The sequence below is a fragment of the Eucyclogobius newberryi genome, unplaced genomic scaffold, assembly GCF_026437365.1.
Source record: "Eucyclogobius newberryi isolate DKJ021-1_F unplaced genomic scaffold, fEucNew1.0.hap1 SCAF_19, whole genome shotgun sequence".
In the NCBI taxonomy this organism is placed as follows: Eukaryota; Metazoa; Chordata; class Actinopteri; order Gobiiformes; family Gobiidae; genus Eucyclogobius; species Eucyclogobius newberryi.
Window position 1 is genome coordinate 32711660 of NW_027315823.1, and position 17997 is coordinate 32729656.

General features: G+C 39.4%; 1 protein-coding gene across 2 annotated transcripts; it reads right to left on the minus strand.

Annotated features, from left to right (window-relative positions):
- Positions 1-229: 229 nt before the first annotated feature.
- Positions 230-17683, minus strand: usp4 (ubiquitin specific peptidase 4 (proto-oncogene)). 2 transcript variants are annotated; one of them, XM_072452691.1, is made up of 22 exons: positions 17488-17683; positions 15605-15732; positions 15383-15513; positions 15194-15320; positions 14970-15115; positions 14662-14723; positions 14415-14582; positions 14219-14336; positions 13107-13280; positions 12865-13023; positions 11823-12047; positions 11382-11465; positions 11209-11303; positions 10256-10438; positions 9765-10042; positions 9155-9367; positions 8173-8243; positions 7975-8090; positions 6277-6426; positions 5566-5669; positions 3273-3361; positions 230-2250 (listed from the first exon to the last, which is right to left on the minus strand). In XM_072452691.1, exons 1-22 carry the CDS (start codon positions 17637-17639, stop codon positions 2128-2130), a joined length of 3096 nt encoding a protein of 1031 aa, XP_072308792.1. In that variant the 5' UTR covers positions 17640-17683; the 3' UTR covers positions 230-2127. The 2 variants fall into 2 exon arrangements, with proteins under 2 accessions (XP_072308792.1, XP_072308791.1); XM_072452690.1 differs by having other exon boundaries at positions 9732-10042.
- Between the last annotated feature and the right edge of the window lie 314 nt (positions 17684-17997).

Consider the following 17997-nt stretch of genomic DNA (forward strand, 5'->3'; position numbering starts at 1 on the left):
ATCAAATTAAGAATAGATCAAATTAAAGAAGCAAAATGATTACATTAGATCTTTCTGAGAGACGCTTGTAAGAACTAGGTCCTGTTCCACTTCAAGGCAGACGTGGATGATTCTGTGTCTTGGTAAATCCCCACTGTCCAGACCTAATGACTGTTTACCTGCACTTCACAGGTCTGTCATTTAAAGACTCCTCCACCACAGCATTCAACGCTCATGATAAGTAAAGCACCACTTTTATTCTAGTTTATTTTGATTTTCACCCAGTGTGCTTTAAGATATCAAACAACATAGCCATATCAATACAGAGCTGCAGTAATGTACACGACTAGAAGAACAAGCCATTGCAGTTTCAACCTAGAAGTCTCATCAGGCAGCAAAATGTGCTTTAAAAAAAAAAAAACATTAAAAATGATCTGGAAATGTATGATTCAACCCAATAAGGCCAACCCATACAGCTATTATTATTATAGTCTATATATTCACCAGAAGCATCAAAATTATATATATCTATGAAGCCATTTTTCAAAAGTGCCTCCTTTTCTTTGCAAGAATCAAAAAGGCCGCATATGCATTTATATCATTAATTATAAAAACACAAAATAACAGTTTTTTGTCCCAAAGTTCCTAGAGACAGCCCCAAGCAGTGTGTCGTTATAAATAGAAAGAAAAAGTGTAGCTCAAGTCTGTTTTGTGTTTAGAAAGAAGATCAGAGAAATGACTAAAGCTGCACTGTCACTATGTCGTCATGGAGGTGTCGTGACTTTGCCTGGGATGTTCCGCAGTATGGCATTAAACCGTCTCATTGGGGACAGTCGCTTTTCATCATCAGTTTGGTATGGTTGTTGTGGATGTGATTTTTAATTGAATAAATGTGAGATCGATACGTTTAATGCGATACTGTGGAACATTCCGGGCCTCCACGTGAAAGTCCTAGAGTGCGTCTTTAAGGGCGAGGGCAGGGTGCGGTGGATTTGTGGTGTTTCTGTTGTTAGAAGGCTTGAAGCTAGTGGTCAGTTGAGTTCATAAATAATGTGGACAGCTTTGGTTTAAACTTGGCTTGTTTTTGTTTGTTATTAGTGGGACGATTCGGCCACGCGAGGTGTGTCCAGAAAGAAATTTCAAAAAACTGTTGCCCTACGCTTCAGTAGTATGTGTTGGGTCATTCTTTGTGATTATTCAAGTCACAATATAATCATAAGGGACTTAAAGTAATACTGAGGGACATTTTGGACGCAAAAAGAGTCTACGCTCCAAAAAAGTAAACGCAAACTGTGTATTTACCAGGCAGTTTATGTCACATTTACTTGGTTTAATTTTACATAGCCGACCACATAGGACAATGATGCTCTATTACACCATTTAAATTAAGTGAACTGTTGCCTGTTATGAATAATATGAAAAATCGTACAATTGTAAATGTTCCGAATAATCCCACACTTCATTGATATTGTGGCATTCAATTTGTCAAGACTTTGCAGTATTTTTCCTTTTCTTTTTGTAACATTTAAAACGAGAACATATAATTATGAACACATTAAACTTATATAGTGCTTTATGGGCACTCAAAGACCAGTCCGCTGCTGTTGCACATGATCGCAGCACATGACCTACAAACCCAAAACCAAAATGGAAAGGTCAAAAGGAGAGGATTTGAAACAGTCACATGATATTGCAGTTGTGTGTAGTCAAACTGTTGCCAACACATTGTTTCTAGTCCAGTGATTGGAATTCATGATCTGATTTAGTCCCAATCCCGCACTTTTCAGGCTCAGTTTTGAAATCCTTAATTCAAGCGTAATAGTCTTGTTGCAGTCCTGTTCTGGTTTTGAGTGTGTGTTTTTTTAAGTCTTTACTTTCTGGACACACCGTGGTTTATCTCGGAGCGCAGACCGACACAACTAGAGTTCAACTAGCCACAAACTCACTATTGCGTTGAGGAAGTCTCTTGGCCGCTCGTCGAGGCTTTAGATTTCAGCAAATGAGACAAAAACCAAACCATGGTAAAGGTGGATTTAATAATGCAAAGTCTATGATGTCCATATTCTCACTAGAGTAGCTTTGAGTGTACAAGTGTCTCTATTTGCCATTATATTTTCAGTGCCGCTCCTCCCGTTAGGGTCAGTTAGATTAGTTTGTGTCCATGTCGTCGTCCGCTGACTGCGAAGCGCCCCCTAGTGACGCGGAGGGCTGTGGTTTGGGGGAGTCGTCGTCCTCTCTGCGCTGATAGAAAAGCACATAGGCCGCTTTTGTCTGCAAGAGAAGCGACAGGGAAACAGTTACTATGACGCAGTAATAAGACATTAGTAGAGGATGTTTTCAGCTCAAAATTGAGACCAACTAGTTCACTACAACATTTTAATACTAAGACCAACTATTTCACTACAACATTTTAATACTAAGACCAACTAGTTCACTACAACATTTTAATACTAAGACCAACTATTTCACTTCAACATTTTAATACTAAGACCAACTATTTCACTACAACATTTTAATACTAAGAACAAATCAGTCAGGGCTGTAAGTCAGTTTATCAATAGTCTTTATTTCCCTGGGCTTATAAGAATATTGAAATACATTGCAAGTTTATTCTGCCTTTATATGAATACCATGTTTACGTGTACTTTCTAGACAGTTATTTTTATATTTAAGTGTCAAGTCTAATCCTGTGATCAGTGCCGTTTAGCCGTAGATTGAACCCCTCCTACAGTGAGTCCTAAGCCTTCAATGTGTTTTCAAACTCTATGTTACTTCCTGTACTTACAAACTTTTCTTCACAAACTGCCACTTGACCGGTGTAAAACTATAACTTACATTTACCACACATATTATTCTACCAAATTAAGTACAATTACATACATGCAATACAGGAATGTCCCAAAATACTGTTTCAAATGTTACGTTATGTTAGCCAAATATCAAACTTTTAGGGACAGCATTGTATGTGCATTCTTTGCAGTTATATTTAAATTCCTTTCACTTCATGTTTCTCAAGCAAAAAAGCTAAACAAAAAGAAAAACAGTACTTAAGATCTTTGAAATGTGGTGGTGAGCTGTTAGTTTTACAGTGCATCTTTGATAAGCTGGTTATTGTGTTTATCAGACTTTGCTAAAATCCCATTAGTCCAGGTCCAAGTTGGTTTGGATCAACATTGTAACTTTAAAATGGGTACACTACGGTTACATTACAACTAAATTTGACTAAACCCAGAACATTTGTCCCAGACAGGCTCAGATATGTTACTTTGACTCATCTCGTAGTAAAATCTCACCACAATCTGGTCCTCTAAGGCAGACGAAACGCTGCTGTCGTCAAAGTAATACCACTTTCCGTCCATTTTATTCTTGCCGTAGGCCGTGTCTGTTTGTGACAGATAAACAAAGGTAAAGATAAACGGCAGGAGCAAAAGGCAAAAACAAACTCTGGAGGAAACACAAGAGTTAAAATGTTACTTTACCTACAAATGTCCTGCTTGACTAAGCATCTTTGTCATATCAAACTATTCAGAGTTAAGTTAATGTGTTACCAGTAAAGATAAGGGTGTACTTCTACTATTCATTATTTAGGATTGGAAAAGTCCCTGGAAGGATTTTAGGTTGATATATTATCCAAAATCTTTAAACCATGTTAGAAGGGTTTTGCCTCAGAGTTAACTCACTTTAAGTTGTATTTTGAGTGATTTACATGTTTGATATGGAACAATACAGGTTTCACACAAGACAAAAAAAGAGATTTTGATGTAATGTACATAATAAATAATGTAATTTGATCTTTTTTCATCTATTCAGTGTTTAATCCTTTCTTTGTCCGAGCCAAATATAAACTCATGAAAGAAACTCAAGATCAAGTTCCATCATTTTCTGAGATCTTGTTCCTTTTGGATTAATCTTACAATTTTAAATATAAAATAATTATCTCCTTTGTCATAGATCAGGACTAAATACAAGAAATGAATGAATTTATTTCACTTCACTAATTTGACGCAATTCGGACTTTATCTGCGCAAACGGCAGAAATGTTAAATTTGGGAGATTTCTGAAATTCTAGCTAAAGTTTGGGGCTTCGCCGCACAGAGACCGTGAGAGGTATCAATGTAATTAGAATAACTTTTGATGTCCCACTCCTCAGTAGCATTTTCACCAAATTTCAGCTTTTTAGAGCCAACGCCCTGGGAGGAGTTCGTAAAAGTACGACGTTTGGAAAAACTCCCGAGTCATGCTTAGCCATTTTAGAAACAATATGACCGACATTTGGTTGGGCGGACGGTGTTGCCGTAATAATATTTTTTACTTCTCTTGTCACCATCTACCTCTGCGCCAAATTTCATGATTCTACGATCAGATTTTTTTTGGGTCATTTCCTATCTCAGTGCATTTTTGGTACATTTGAGGGCAATAGCCAGAATGTAGAGGCACGATTTTTAGAGGTGTGCAAATTTTTGTGACTTTTCGTCAATGTTCACTGGGTGAAAAATAGGGGGGTTGGTCCCGAGAGAAGAAAGAAAGAAAGAAAGAAAGAAAGAAGAAAGAATAATATTCCGATGCAAAAACAATGTTTCCCATTTTTCAAATATCATAAACTATACATTTTCGGAAAGCGCTCGCGCTTTCTTACTTCATGGTGTGGGTCCCTGGTCACTGACGGGTACTTTCGTTAATTTTGAGTGGGCTCCGCCCACTTTGTGTTTTTGGCCCTCTATACAGTAATAATGTTCAATTTTTGCATTACATGTTTATATGCACGGAACATGCAAGAGATGGGGAACGTAAAAATAAAGCCATAAAGCCAAGGGGACAAGTCAATGGGACAAGTGGCTCAGGTGAAGCGGTTTCATCATCTTCTGGCATGTCTGAGTAGCTTTGTGGCCACTCGTGCACTTGTTCTGCTGCAAGGGCTTCGAATTTATTCAGTGAGTCAACCATGTCCTGGTCAGCCTCCTCCAAAAACATTCCTGAGACGCCACATGACACAGCCACAAGCGCCAACACGACCAGTCTGGTGGTGAACATGACTATGTTGTAAAGTGCTCGTTTAGTGCGCACTTTTGCACGGGCTTCGCCCGTTTACAACGGTAATGTTTAATTTTCCTACTATTAATTAGTATGCACAGGGCGTGCGTGAGTGAAGGAGTGCGTTAGTGAGTGTTTGGAAGTGGGCGAGCGCTTCGCGCTCGATTTCGTGCGGCCTTACGTGATTAATAGGCCTCTCGCCAGCTTGTGGCGCTCGGGCCTAACAAGTCTTCTTTAAAGGACTTTTCTCATCTGTCACAAGACCAAATATGTGAATAGCTTTTTTATTTGGCCGTGGCTCTGTAGACACTCCCTTTTTATTTGTCAATAGGTGTAATGTGAATGTCCCTCTGAATCTTTTCTCTATATTTAGGCCTGCTTTTGAGCTCTAACATACATTATTTAGTATGTGTGAAAGGTATTGTATTGTTGATTATTTAAGTATAGGAACAAGAGATGGACATCATATGATCTTAACTTATGTGGGGGAAAATGAAAAAGTTTAAAAAGAAGAACAAAACTGTTGTAAATGCAGATAAATTCCTCCAGACTTACAGTGCCCTCCTCCCATGCCGCCGTAGTGGTTTGAAACCGCGATGAGGTCATAGATGAAGGGCCCAGCTTTAGGATCGCACACAAACTCCGACATGTTCAAGTCCCTGAAACAGAAAGGACATAGTTATTATGCAGTTACAGTATAAACATTCACTTCCTAAATCAAGTAGCCAATTCCTCACATCCTCGCGCCAAGAGTCCACTTCCGCTGTCAGGAAGTTACTCAAAGGTCAAATCAGGACAGTTTGATTCATTTCTTGTTTCATAAGGTTTTAACTTTATATGTTAAGTTTATATGCATTATTTAATGAAACTCTAATGAAATTTTAACCACGTTATAATTGTTTTCATCATCAATGTAGGTAACTGTTTGAAAAATATCATACACCCACTTTTCAAAAACAAATACATTTAAATGAGGATTCGCTGCTTGTGACAATGAAATGTAACATGAGGAGACCGGGCTTATCAGTCCTTCAGTTTTAAACAACCAGGAGCTCAATGAACCCATTTCTATTACGAAACAAAAAGTAAAAAGAGGATCTACTTATGCTATAGTTCCAAAACGTTCACCAAAAAACGTATTTAAACAAAGTTCACCATCAGCTACTTTTTGATAGCTTTAAGATCATCCACATTTTGAAGAGAAAACTTTGCTCTTTTGATCTCTGTGCAGTTTCTTGGATTCATTCGAACAGTATTTTAACTCACCTAATGGGAAAGTCTACCACAGTGTCCAGCTTGTCCCTCCAGCAGCGATTATACGAGAAGCGCTTTAGATGAACCACCAGGATGCGAGGCAGAGACCACAGGTCAAACTTCTTTGTGGCCTGTTGGTGTTTCTTGCACGTGGGACAATACCTGCAAAGACAACTCAATATGTTCACTACATTCAAGTACAACCTGTTAAAAAGTTAGTTTGGGATGTCAAGACTCATCTGTTAAACCATCAACGTGATAATTCAGTTATGTCAATAGAATCTACTGCACAGAAGAAAACCTAAATGAAAAAACGTTTCTATATGGCTGCTTCTGTCACATGAACTTTACTTTGTCAGAAAGTTTGATTTCATAAAGCCGTTCACATGGATTTCACTGTCAGGGGGCCAATTATCGTTGAATAATTGTAAAATGGTGACGTCTGATTTGTTTGTTTGTGCGTGTGCGTGCATGTGTGTGTCCGTGTGTGTGTGTGTCCGTTTGTGTGTGCGTGACAGAGCGCGTGTGTGTGTGTGTGTGTGTGTGTGTGCGTGTGACAAAGCGCAAGTGTGAGTACATGCGAGTGTTTCTGTGCTATACTTAAGTCTTCTTGACATATTCATGGTAGTCATTAGTACTTTTCATTGTTGGTAAACCTATTTAATATTGCATTCACTGAAATCGGATCTGTTAAAAGTCCTTCTAGGAACTGGTGTGGCAAATTAACCAAGGTGATAAAACACACAGCATCAGATTAGTACATGTTAATCTGTGTTTGTTGACTCAGTTTATATGACCAGGCACCAGCAGTCACTTGTGGCCCTCCATATTTGAGTCATTTTATTTACCGTATTTTTCAGACTATAAATCACATAAATTGCACCAGCTAAAAAAATGCAGAATAGAGAAGAAAAAAACATATATAAGTAGCAATGGAGAATGAAATGCGGTTGCAAGTGTGAAAATAAAAAGTCGCTCCGGAGTATATGTATGTAGGCATATAAGTATAAGTATAAGTCGCACCCCAGCCAAAACTATGAAAAAAGCTGGGACATTTTTGGAGTACAAAGGTCACATTTTTATTAGGAATGGGCCGATATGGACTTTTGTTATGTGATTGTGTAAACATATGGCCATATTTTCATCTTATCGCTCTTCTGTTTCCAGGTTCACTTACGAGTCTGTGCAAAAAAACAAATCTGATGCACCGAGGACAAACTGGGAACACTTCGGCGCGGATATCTTTGGGGGAGCTGCCGATACTGGAACTGATATATATCGCTCAGCCCGAATTTGTATTACCAATTATTTGTTCAGTTTGTTTTTAGACAGTGGTGGCCCCTATAGTCTGGAGTACTAATGTGAATGCAGTGACCACACGTATTCTGGTCCAGTCTTGACTTTGTCCTGCATCACATCTACTTAACCCCTTGCCTTAGTCTAGAGTTGAGGTTTATTTTACTCCATTACAGATCACACTAATAAACTATTATTTTATTTTAAGGCTGTGGTACATAACTTGTTCCACCCCAGAAAGTGTATGGTAAAACCAGAACTGACCTCTACACACTGACAATCATCTAATTTTTAGGGTTTGTGAGCGCTGGGACTGAGCTAGAAAGGTTTAAACAACTACTTCCTTCTTCTGCAGTTTGAAAATGAGCTGGCCCATCTTTAATCCTGCATGATATAGTAGTCCCTGATCCTTACCATGGGTCGTGTTCCCCGAGCGTCTCCATGGTGGTGAACAGCTCGATACATTCCCTCAGCGCCACAGTGGCCTTCTTTTTCTGGGGCTGGAGCATGCTGTCGTGCTTCTCGTAGGCCTGAGCACAAATATTTACACAACGATAGACACACATGACATCGCAAAGACAACAAACAAATGATGAAGATCCCAGCTCTAACCTCGGCCTCCTGTTCGTCGTAGCACTGTTTTTTGGATTCAGCGTCCCAGTCGATAGCCACCGTGGAATGTGCTGCAGGAAAATACAAATTACTTAAATATTCTAGACCAGTTATAGGAGCTTATGCTGAAAGTTGAGGGCAACAGGAAGGAGACTCAAGGTTAGACTGTATCCTACGTTTTGGGAAATGAGGTTTTGGAATATATTACATCAACTACCGCTGGTGCAATAGATATGTGGCGTCCCGCTCGCCTTCTTTCATTCGTTAATTTTATTTATTTATGCGGGAAAAAACAATGAGAAAAGTTCTCTTTTTCATGGCATAATATATATATATATATATATATATATATATATATATATATCTCCATGGTTCCAGAGGTTAATTTCTCATTCATTAATTTTTTCCATTAACTTACTTTACAAAAAATGTCTAATATTAGGAGTTTGAAGGAACAACTGCGTGGTAACAAATTACGCAATTATATTCAGTGTAAAATAGAGTGCTAATATATTTTATTTTTTTAATTCAAAAAGGTCTATGGGAAAAGTAAATGGGAATTGTAAAGCACACAACACTAATTATGTCTAGAGAGGCACATATTCATCTTTTTAGATATTGATACTTGGGCTTACTTTTGGTTGATTTCCTTAAAATTACTTTAACATGTTAATGCAGTAACTTTACAACAGCAAAACATTATAAAATAAACTAATGATAAAACTCATTTGGAGTATCGGGTCAGTATTGGAAGGAAATTGATATCCAACCCATAAAATACCAGTATTGATATCTGTGCAACCCTAATATTGTCTTTTTATTCTTATAAAATCCTCAAAAAACTAATAAATATTATAAAACATGTGGTGCAATTTCCTCACTATGTTGTACTTTATCAGTGCATTTCTATAATCGTGCAACATCGACAGCATGACTTGATCCGAGGGTTAAATGAGACTGTTGGCTCTTGAGTTGTACTCACGGTTCAGTTTGAGTATGTTTCCGTCGCAGGGCAGCGGGCTGATGTTTGCCGTCCCGTACGAGTTGACGATGCTGAAAGTGAAGAGTTTGGCTGGTGAAGAGTTTAGTTTGTCTGTTTTTGTCCCGTTCTCCAGCTCAGACGCCTCCTTTTCTCCCTCAGACTGGCCGTGGTCCGGCTCTGGGCTCTGCTGGTGGTCCATGGCCTCCTCCTCACCTGAATCGACCAGCACAACTTTAATCAGGGACGCCATGATGATGCCATCTTTCTCTATACTAACAGCCATTTCCTCCATTTCCCTAAGAAATGTTTGACTTTTTCCTCATGTCAAAGTTTCCATTTTCATCTTTGCAATGTACTTCCTTAGTCTACCTTTTCTTACTTCATCTCCTAATTAGATTTAAGGTTTATTACAGCAGGGCAGCGATGAACTTTTTAAATTGCAATTATTTGCATGCTTTTTTCACGATGTAAACAAAAACTAAAAGTTCTGCTCCGTGAGCAGGGCTTACTCAGAGTACAATAGATATAAACAAGAAATAGAAAGTTAAATAAAAAGTAAAGTGTATAGTATGAAAACCTGGACAAGGCCGTTGAAGAGGAGACTCCTCACCCTCGTATGTGCCGTTGGTCTCGGTGCAGGGCGCGGCGTGGCTGGTGCCGTTACTGGAGCTGGCACTGCAGGAGGCGGCGTCAGAGGGCGGACTCCCACAGGCACTCGCCCCGGGGTTTGGACCAGAGTCTAGACCGGGATTCAGACCGGAGTCCAGAGCGGGATCCACAGCAGACGAGGAGCACTCCGGGGCCTGGCTGCTGCTGCTCAGAGTGGCAGAGGCTGAAGCCGAGGCTCTGCTCTCACCACCAAGACTCTGCACTGGCTTCACGTAACGCCTGAAAGAATCATACAAATAAACTGGTTTAAACAAACAGAAACTGAAAATCATCATTAAATGTCATGGGAAAAAGTCTTTAGGCTCTCGCAGAAAAACAGTCCATGAATACACGACCGACTATAAAAAAAAAAATGTAAAATATAATGTATGGACAGTGAGTGCTTTTCTAGCAGTGACAACAGCCCGAGTTTCCAGAGGCAGAAGGCCGTACCCGATCCTCTCCATGATCTTGTCGTAGAGCAGGTCAGCGCTGAGGTTGTGGCGCGGCACCGTGAGGAGCAGAGGCTGTCCGAACAACATGGTGCTGGACGAGCCACTCGACTGTTTAGAGTGACGCTCCCTGAAGTACACGGGCAGATTCATGCGCTCGCTGTCCTCCTCCTGCACCTCATACCTGCAGAGGAGATGGAGGAGGAAAAAACATCACAACATATACCGATACCAGGATATTCATCTTAATGTGTGTGTTTTTCAATCTGCTTTGGAGATTTCTATCAAACGTAGTGCTGTCACTTGGTTTGACTTTGAAGGACGACTATTCACTTAGGTTTATCCAGAAGAGAAGTTAGATTCATCTACTCAGTTGTTACATTCCAGTTGTTCTCAGAGGTTGGATTCTTTGAGTTTCGGCTTGAAATTCACACTGGAACAGCCTTCTAACTCTGCAATCTTACTTAAAACCTATGGTAACATTTCAGAACCCCCAGTTCAACAGAGATTGAAAATCCAACTTCGCTGCGTCCTGCGTTTGGATAAAGTTTAACATCTGAAATTTAAAATAGTGAAAGCCCTTGTGTTATTTTCCCTTTTGTTTCTCGCCATTGTCCACGTGAGGCCAGAGTTATGCTCCGTTGTGCTAAAGTCTCCATGGAACTACTGTGAACAGAATCAGAAATGAACTCTCAAACGTTGATTAATACTGTAAATGTAATAACAATGTGAGTTAATGAGTTAACATAATTGGATCAAAATATTGGTTTGATTGATTTCCCTACTTTTTATTACTTGCTTGAATTGTTACTGTGATAAACTGCACATTGTTTTTCTGTCTTGATAACTGGGACACAGAAACAGTCTGTTGGAGGTCAGAACGATGACTGAAGCGCAGCATTTAAACACATGCGCCTCAACAAGAGAGTCATTTTAACTTTCAGCATTACTCACACAAATATGTCATCTTTCTCCATTATTTGGTTGAGCCCATCGTCCCGCCTGTAAATTTTGTGGAACCTGTGATTGTAAACGTCCGCCACCACCATCTGCAAAAACGGGACATGGTGTTACTAAAGCAGATGAAACCTGACAAAGCAGTGATTTAACCACAAACGGGCGCTCACATTTTCAGGAGGGAAACCACAGAGTTTGGACAATGCGCTGCACAGATCCGTCACTGTGCCCAGTTTGGGGACTATCACACGGTGCTGAAAAAAGAAACGACTCTAATAATGCAGTAAGAAAACATGGTCTATAAAACTTAAACTGGTGGTAAAGGTGCTATTTCTGCACATTTGTGGTTAATTTTATGGTTTATTCATGTTTTGTGCAATATCTGAACATCAACCAAAACATTTACAGCCGCATTTGGCACATTTCAAATCTAAAATATTGTCTGAAAATATCTAGCGATTCCTTTTTGTCAGTATCGCCCAACACTAGGTACAGTAACTAAAAGGTGTCAAAGTTGGAACGTAATGAATATCTTCAGTTCTTTATTTGCACAATAAACGATGGAGGAGTAAAACAAGACTCATCACGCTCCACGGCTGCACGCCTCTCACCTGTGTGGGTCTGGACTGCGGGTCGGAGCGCACCAGGAAGATCTCCATGGTGCGGTCCTTCTTCATGGGCAGAGGCAGCGTGAGGTAGCAGAAGGGATCAAAGGTCACCGACACCTTGGCGCATTCTGGACACACCAGCGTGGATTTGAACAGGCCATGGAAAATGTCTACGATTATTGAGTCGTTCCGCAACCGGTGGTTAGTCCAGGCTTCCTTAGCAACGATCTGTTAAACAACCAAACATTTTGATAAGTTAATTATATTTCACAATTTCTTTTTTATTCTCTTCTTCTGCAATTACTGTTGTGACACATATTCATGTGGAATTACTGTCGTGATCACATGGAATGGTATTATTTTTTTATCTTTATTATTTTTCCCCTCCATCCCTTGTTGGGAAATGGGAGGTTTTGTCTATAGGAGTTTTTGTTTATAAGAGATCTTCTATTGAGAGTGTTTTTCAAACTTCCTATAAGTTATCTGTTCTTTTCCTCTGTATCTACCTCTGCATCTACCTGCGTTGCAACAATGAAATTTCCCCATGTGTGGACAATAAAGGATTATCTCATCTTATCTTTTCTTGCAAGAGTAAAGTTACTGGACTTTGTTGAACTAGCCTTGACTGGGTTTTTTCAATTTGTGGCAGACGTTTCAAGAGAGGAAAAACTTTGCAGTCTGCTAATTTGGAATAAAAAGCTTTCAGTCAATTCAAAGCTGATATTTCCATCCCATTATGCTTAAGCAACGCACATACAAAACACTTTTTTAGTTTGGCGCCATCTTGTGTCAAGGAAAGTTATAGCTTATACTGTATGTAGAGGATTTGACAAGATAAAGTTGCACTTGAGAAAACATTAACTTTTGTACAAAAAGAATACCTAAAAGCAGCAATAACTGCTTCATATAATGTAATACTATTGCATTGTTCTGTTGATATAAATATATAAACGTAATAACTATATTGATCTAAGGCTATTGCCTAAAAATATTAAATTATTGCCTTCAACAAAATGTATGAGAGTATTATCATGTATAGTAGGACCTCGTCCGGGCGTCCCTCTGCATCTCTCAGGGCCAGGTAGGGCTTCTTCTTGACTCTGTTCAGATCTTCGTGAAGCCCGTCCAGAAGAAACGCCAACAGCTCCTGTGAGTCCTGCTGCTGGTAACCTGAAAACTGGGGGGCAAACCGGCCGACCTGCGTCTGGAGAGATAAGTGCAGTCATATTAACAGATCATCATAAAATATGTATGTATGAACAATTAGTGCTAAGCATCAAAACTTACTTTGAAGGTCCGTGGGGCAACATAACTGCTTCGACTAAGCCACATCTGCTTGACTAAATCTGCATAAGCCTCTGCGATCTCGCCCCTCATTCCAAGAGGGTTCTCTCGGTTAATTTCTGCCTCGTACTGGTCATTCAGGAAGTACTCCGTGAGTGGGGACGCATTACTCAGGCACTGGAGGGGGAAAATAAAAACATTTCATTTTAATATATAATTTCATTAAAAGCTAATAGATGCATGATTTAGATAAAGAATGTAAAAACACAATTGAAAAAGAAAGTGAATTTGATTAGCTCAGGTTTAGTTTCCAGGTTGAGGTTCCACCGTTTTGTCCTGGTTTGTTTAAAGGACACATATTATGGATTATTTGTATTGTTATTAGCCTTTAAACATGCTCTTGAGTATCTCCTGCTTTGGCATCTCATGTTTACAACTTAAAATAATGTGGGTATTAAAAACCACACATGACTTTCTACCAGACAGGTAATCTCATCAGGTTTTGCATTAGTACTCCATCTACAGGCAGCAGAGGGAATTACCATGAGTAGAAAAACAAAAGCTAGCTTGCCCCTGACGCGCAAATTTAAGCACGTGGTTCAAATACCCACAATTACAGGGAAAAAATGCTCAGAACGAGTCTGGCAATGATTCATGGACTTAACAACAGCACAGGAGAACTCCAGAGCTCTACTTATGACATCACAAATCTGGGAAATTTAAAACCTGTTTTTTAAAGACTCAGAGAGGGAGCACAGAAGACGACCTCGTAAACAGGATTACTGAAACGAGCGTGAATGAAGCTAAATACATCTCCAGGTATGATTTTGATGGGGGAACAATGTTATAGCATTTTTAAAAGCTCAAAAAGGTAAATTTTGCATGCAGTACGTGTCCTTTTGTCCAACTTGGCATAGGATTTGATGACAATTTTGCTGATAAATAACAAATACAGTACAAAAATGGCAAAAGAATTACATATATTTGAAAATTTTGGTGAAACCTACTTTTTATTTGTAAATATTATCTTGAATTCAGTCAGCTTTTTTTACTTAAAAAATGGTTTCAGTAATCAGCAACCCTACCAAGTACTTCATATTTTCAATTACATTTACCTGCAGCGCTGAGTTCATAAAGCATGTGTTACCCAGATTACTGAGCCCACAGAGGCCGGGCTGGGACTGCGACTCTCTGTAGTTATAAGAGGAGCTATACGAGCTGTAGCCTCCCAATCTGTGGACAAAGCAGTTCACTTATGAGATTTTGCTTACACCAACAGGGCTATAAATCCTTCAGTCATAAAGGTCTTGCCTGTTGCCAGAGGCGGCGCTGTTGTTGAGCGTGTATCCAGTACTGCTGCTGCTGCTGCTGCTGCTACTACTGCTGTCCCCATTGGTGACTGTGGACGAGGCGCTGGCAGAGGAGCTGGCGGAGAGCTTTGGAGAGGTAGTGAAATTCCTGGAGGATGTTGTACTCGATCTAGTAATGAAAAAAGAATACAAATAAACAAGGCACCTGGTAGAAATGCTTTATCAAAAATGATGAAAGACAACTTTACTTGGGATGAGTTGCTTGTCTAGGCCATGTGCCGTCCTCATTCATGCGTTCAATTACAAGAACCTGTGAAGAAAAAGGCAGCAGCACATTGTGTCATTTGGGAATTTACAATTAAAATCTTTTCCTTAATTTATGTTCATAACTATGCTGGCACAAATAGATACATTCTGTCAGACGATCAGTCTGGAAAAATGTGTGTACAGCAGTCATCATAAAGTACCGTCAAGTAATCACACTTGTTTGTGAAATGACCAAAAAGTAAAAAGGTATCAAGTATAAAGAGATCAGTGTTTATTAGTGTTCTTTCACCTGTCCCTGAAACAGCCCAGCGTCCTGGACGGTGCTGTCCGGCTTATTGAGCTGCTCATACGTGTTACTCATGTACTTGTTCCACAGCCGCGTCTCCTTCTCTGAAGGGATATTAAACAGCGTCCTCATATCCTTCTCTATAGTGTCTGCAAACAACATGTAGATGATAATTACAAAAACAGGAACATTTATACAAAATTATAAATATATATTACGGTCCACACCTATAGTATCAGCTTTACTGAAATGCCGTGTAACGACATTGTCCATATTGTCGTTTTCGCACAAGTTGAGTTCCAGCAGATACACCTCCACTTTACAATGTTTGACAAACATGCCGTGTTCAACCACCTGCAGACAGGACAGTTATGGACAACTGGCGACATGGTCAAGAAATAAGCGTTTTCCTTTACCTTTCTAACAATGGGTTTCTGGCCCTCGAGGCAGCCATACCAGCTGACAAGTTTGTTCCAGGCCTCAGTGGGAACAAGAACGTAGTCCAGCTCATCTATAAGGTGCTCCTTCAGGGCCTGAGTTTCCTGGTCTAAAAAAAAGTGGAGCAAGTTTTAGGTTTGGATAAACTTTTTTAAATTCTTACAAAATTGTCTGTACTGTTAAATTATTTCTTGTTTTACCTGAGAACAACCCAGAGTTATCAACAGGTCCTGGGTAGAGGCTCTGTTCTCCAACATTGTACATGTCCCAGCTGTCAAAGCCCACATATTTTTTCCACTGTTTGAACCACCGGCTGTCAATAAGATACCTAAAAACAGGAATATTAGTGAGAATATGTCACCACATCACCACGTCTACCGTGACACTACAAAATGCAAAGAAATCTCCACAGCCACCAGCACTTTCCAAAACCAACCCCATATATAGTTACAGCGAACTAGCACCACTTAATCTGATCCCTGTGACAATCTTATTTAGTTAATGAGCTTTGTTTCAAAGAATTACACATTACTTTTGGTGTAATCATGGAAAACGAAGCAGACTGAATTATTCTATTTAAGTCAGTTTTATACATGCAGTAAATATATTAGCAAAGAGCCACTGCAGCATAAGATGTATCTTAATGTTAATTTATGTTACACAGAAAGTGCCTTTTCTCATGAGCTTTTATGCCATGGGGACAACGCTTCAAAAACTGCATTTAGTTTCACATTTATATGGCCAGAAAGATTATCACTAGAATAATCAGATAATTCAACAATTGGAAAGTAAATTAGTAGATTAACACAAGTATATAATATGTACAATGTGGCGGTACTATATTTTCCAAGTTAAGTTTGGTTTAGAAGATTTGACAGATTTTTGATCATTTTTTTCTTCTGCAGGTAGGCTGCATAAGATAAGATAAGATAAGATATTCCTTTATTGTCCCACATGGGGAAATTTCATTGGTGCAACGCAGGTAGATACAGAGGAACAGATCACTTATAGGAAGTCTGAAAAACACTTTCAGTAGAAGATCTCCTATAAATAAATAAAAAACTCCCATAGACAAATAAATAAATACATAAATACCATTGCATGTTATCACGACAGTAATTGCACATGAATATGTCGGTAACAAAAATAATTCTCCCTTGGGTGAATAATTAGAACTGATTTTTGGTGTGTGCTTACATGACCAAGAGATATCTGATCATCAAAACACCTGATGACATGAGTCAGTTTATCATAGGATTGGATATCCAATAATGATATATTGAATATATCATTGTATGGATGTATTTGGGAGACAAACTTTGATGCATTTTCAAATGACTCTTTCAAAATGTCCCCTTTAAAACCTGTATTGCCACTTTAGTTGGATTTTTTGCAAAATTGTCCTTGTCAAACCCTGAACACATGTAAACAATCACAAATAAATCAGATTATGTATATCACATGTAACTGTTAAATGACAATTCAATAACCTGAAATAACCAGAAATCAGTTCAGATTTTGTGAGGTGCATGTCAACATAGCCAATGACATGGCTTAGGTTTACTTTAGTAAACCACATCCTTGTTGACTTGGTACTTAGCTTTGTATTCAGCGAAATCGAAACTGATGTGATTTCGTGTGAGTTCCCGATAAATTAATTAGCAACAAACCGGTTTGACTATCAAGAGCTCACTGGGCCTGCTCTATCAATCAACTATCTACCTTTATCAGCCTGTGCCAGTCAACTTGTGATTATACAGGCCTCGCAAGTGAACCATATAAAGCAATGAAACTTCTATGAAGGCAGGTGTTTAAGATTATCGTTTAACTAATACATTTGTGTGGGACACTGGTATTTTTAGGATTATCAAACCATCTACAGCTGAAGTGAAAGGGAAATATAGAGCTGCTAGGCTGCTAACCAGTGACACATTAGCTTGCCAAGTACCAGTAGCATAACACCACCCGATGCCAATGCGAAGCTACAGTTAGCATGCTAGCATTTCCTGTTTCATACTACTTAGCTCACCAGCTAATGCTAATTGAAACACTCGGGCTTATGATAAGTCTGTGAGATCTTTACCATTCGTCGCCTTTCCTCAGGGTGGTTTTTAAAAGTGAGCCGATAGTCTGTTTTTGGTTTTCGGTAGAAGGCGACGGGGCTTGAACGACAGCGACCGGCTCCGAGTCCGATTCCGCTGCGCTGCCCGCCTCAGGTCCGCCTCCCTCGGCCATCGTGCAGCGAGTGTGCCGGTGCCGGGAGCGCGCACAGTAAGTAACGCACCGCGGTGCTCTGCGGCGGAGACGCGCATTCACAGCCGGGCTCAAGTCCACAGCAGAGATAATGACGTTTAAAAGAAACTTTATGTGTTTACTGGTACTTAGTGTTGCACTGTAACATGAGAAGATACTCATTTAACATTTAGCTCATTGTAAACCGCAACATTAACTTTTATAACAGCGTTCCAATAGAAACTGATCTATTGACTTTCAGTTCAAAACTACAAAAGTGATAGGCCCCGCCTCTTCATAGTGACGTTTCACTGTAATGAACAGCATTTTCATTGACGTGTTTTTAGTGCTAAATGTTTAA

Excerpts from the sequence above, each read along its gene's own strand:
- usp4 (XM_072452690.1), bottom strand. The coding sequence starts at position 17,639 with ATGGCCGAGGGAGGCGGACCTGAGGCGGGCAGCGCAGCGGAATCGGAC. Across the intron at positions 10,043-10,255 it reads AAGATCATGGAGAGGATCGG|GCGTTACGTGAAGCCAGTGC; the intron begins GTACGGCCTTCT and ends TGATTCTTTCAG. Across the intron at positions 5,670-6,276 it reads GTGGTAGACTTTCCCATTAG|GGACTTGAACATGTCGGAGT; the intron begins GTGAGTTAAAAT and ends TTTCTGTTTCAG.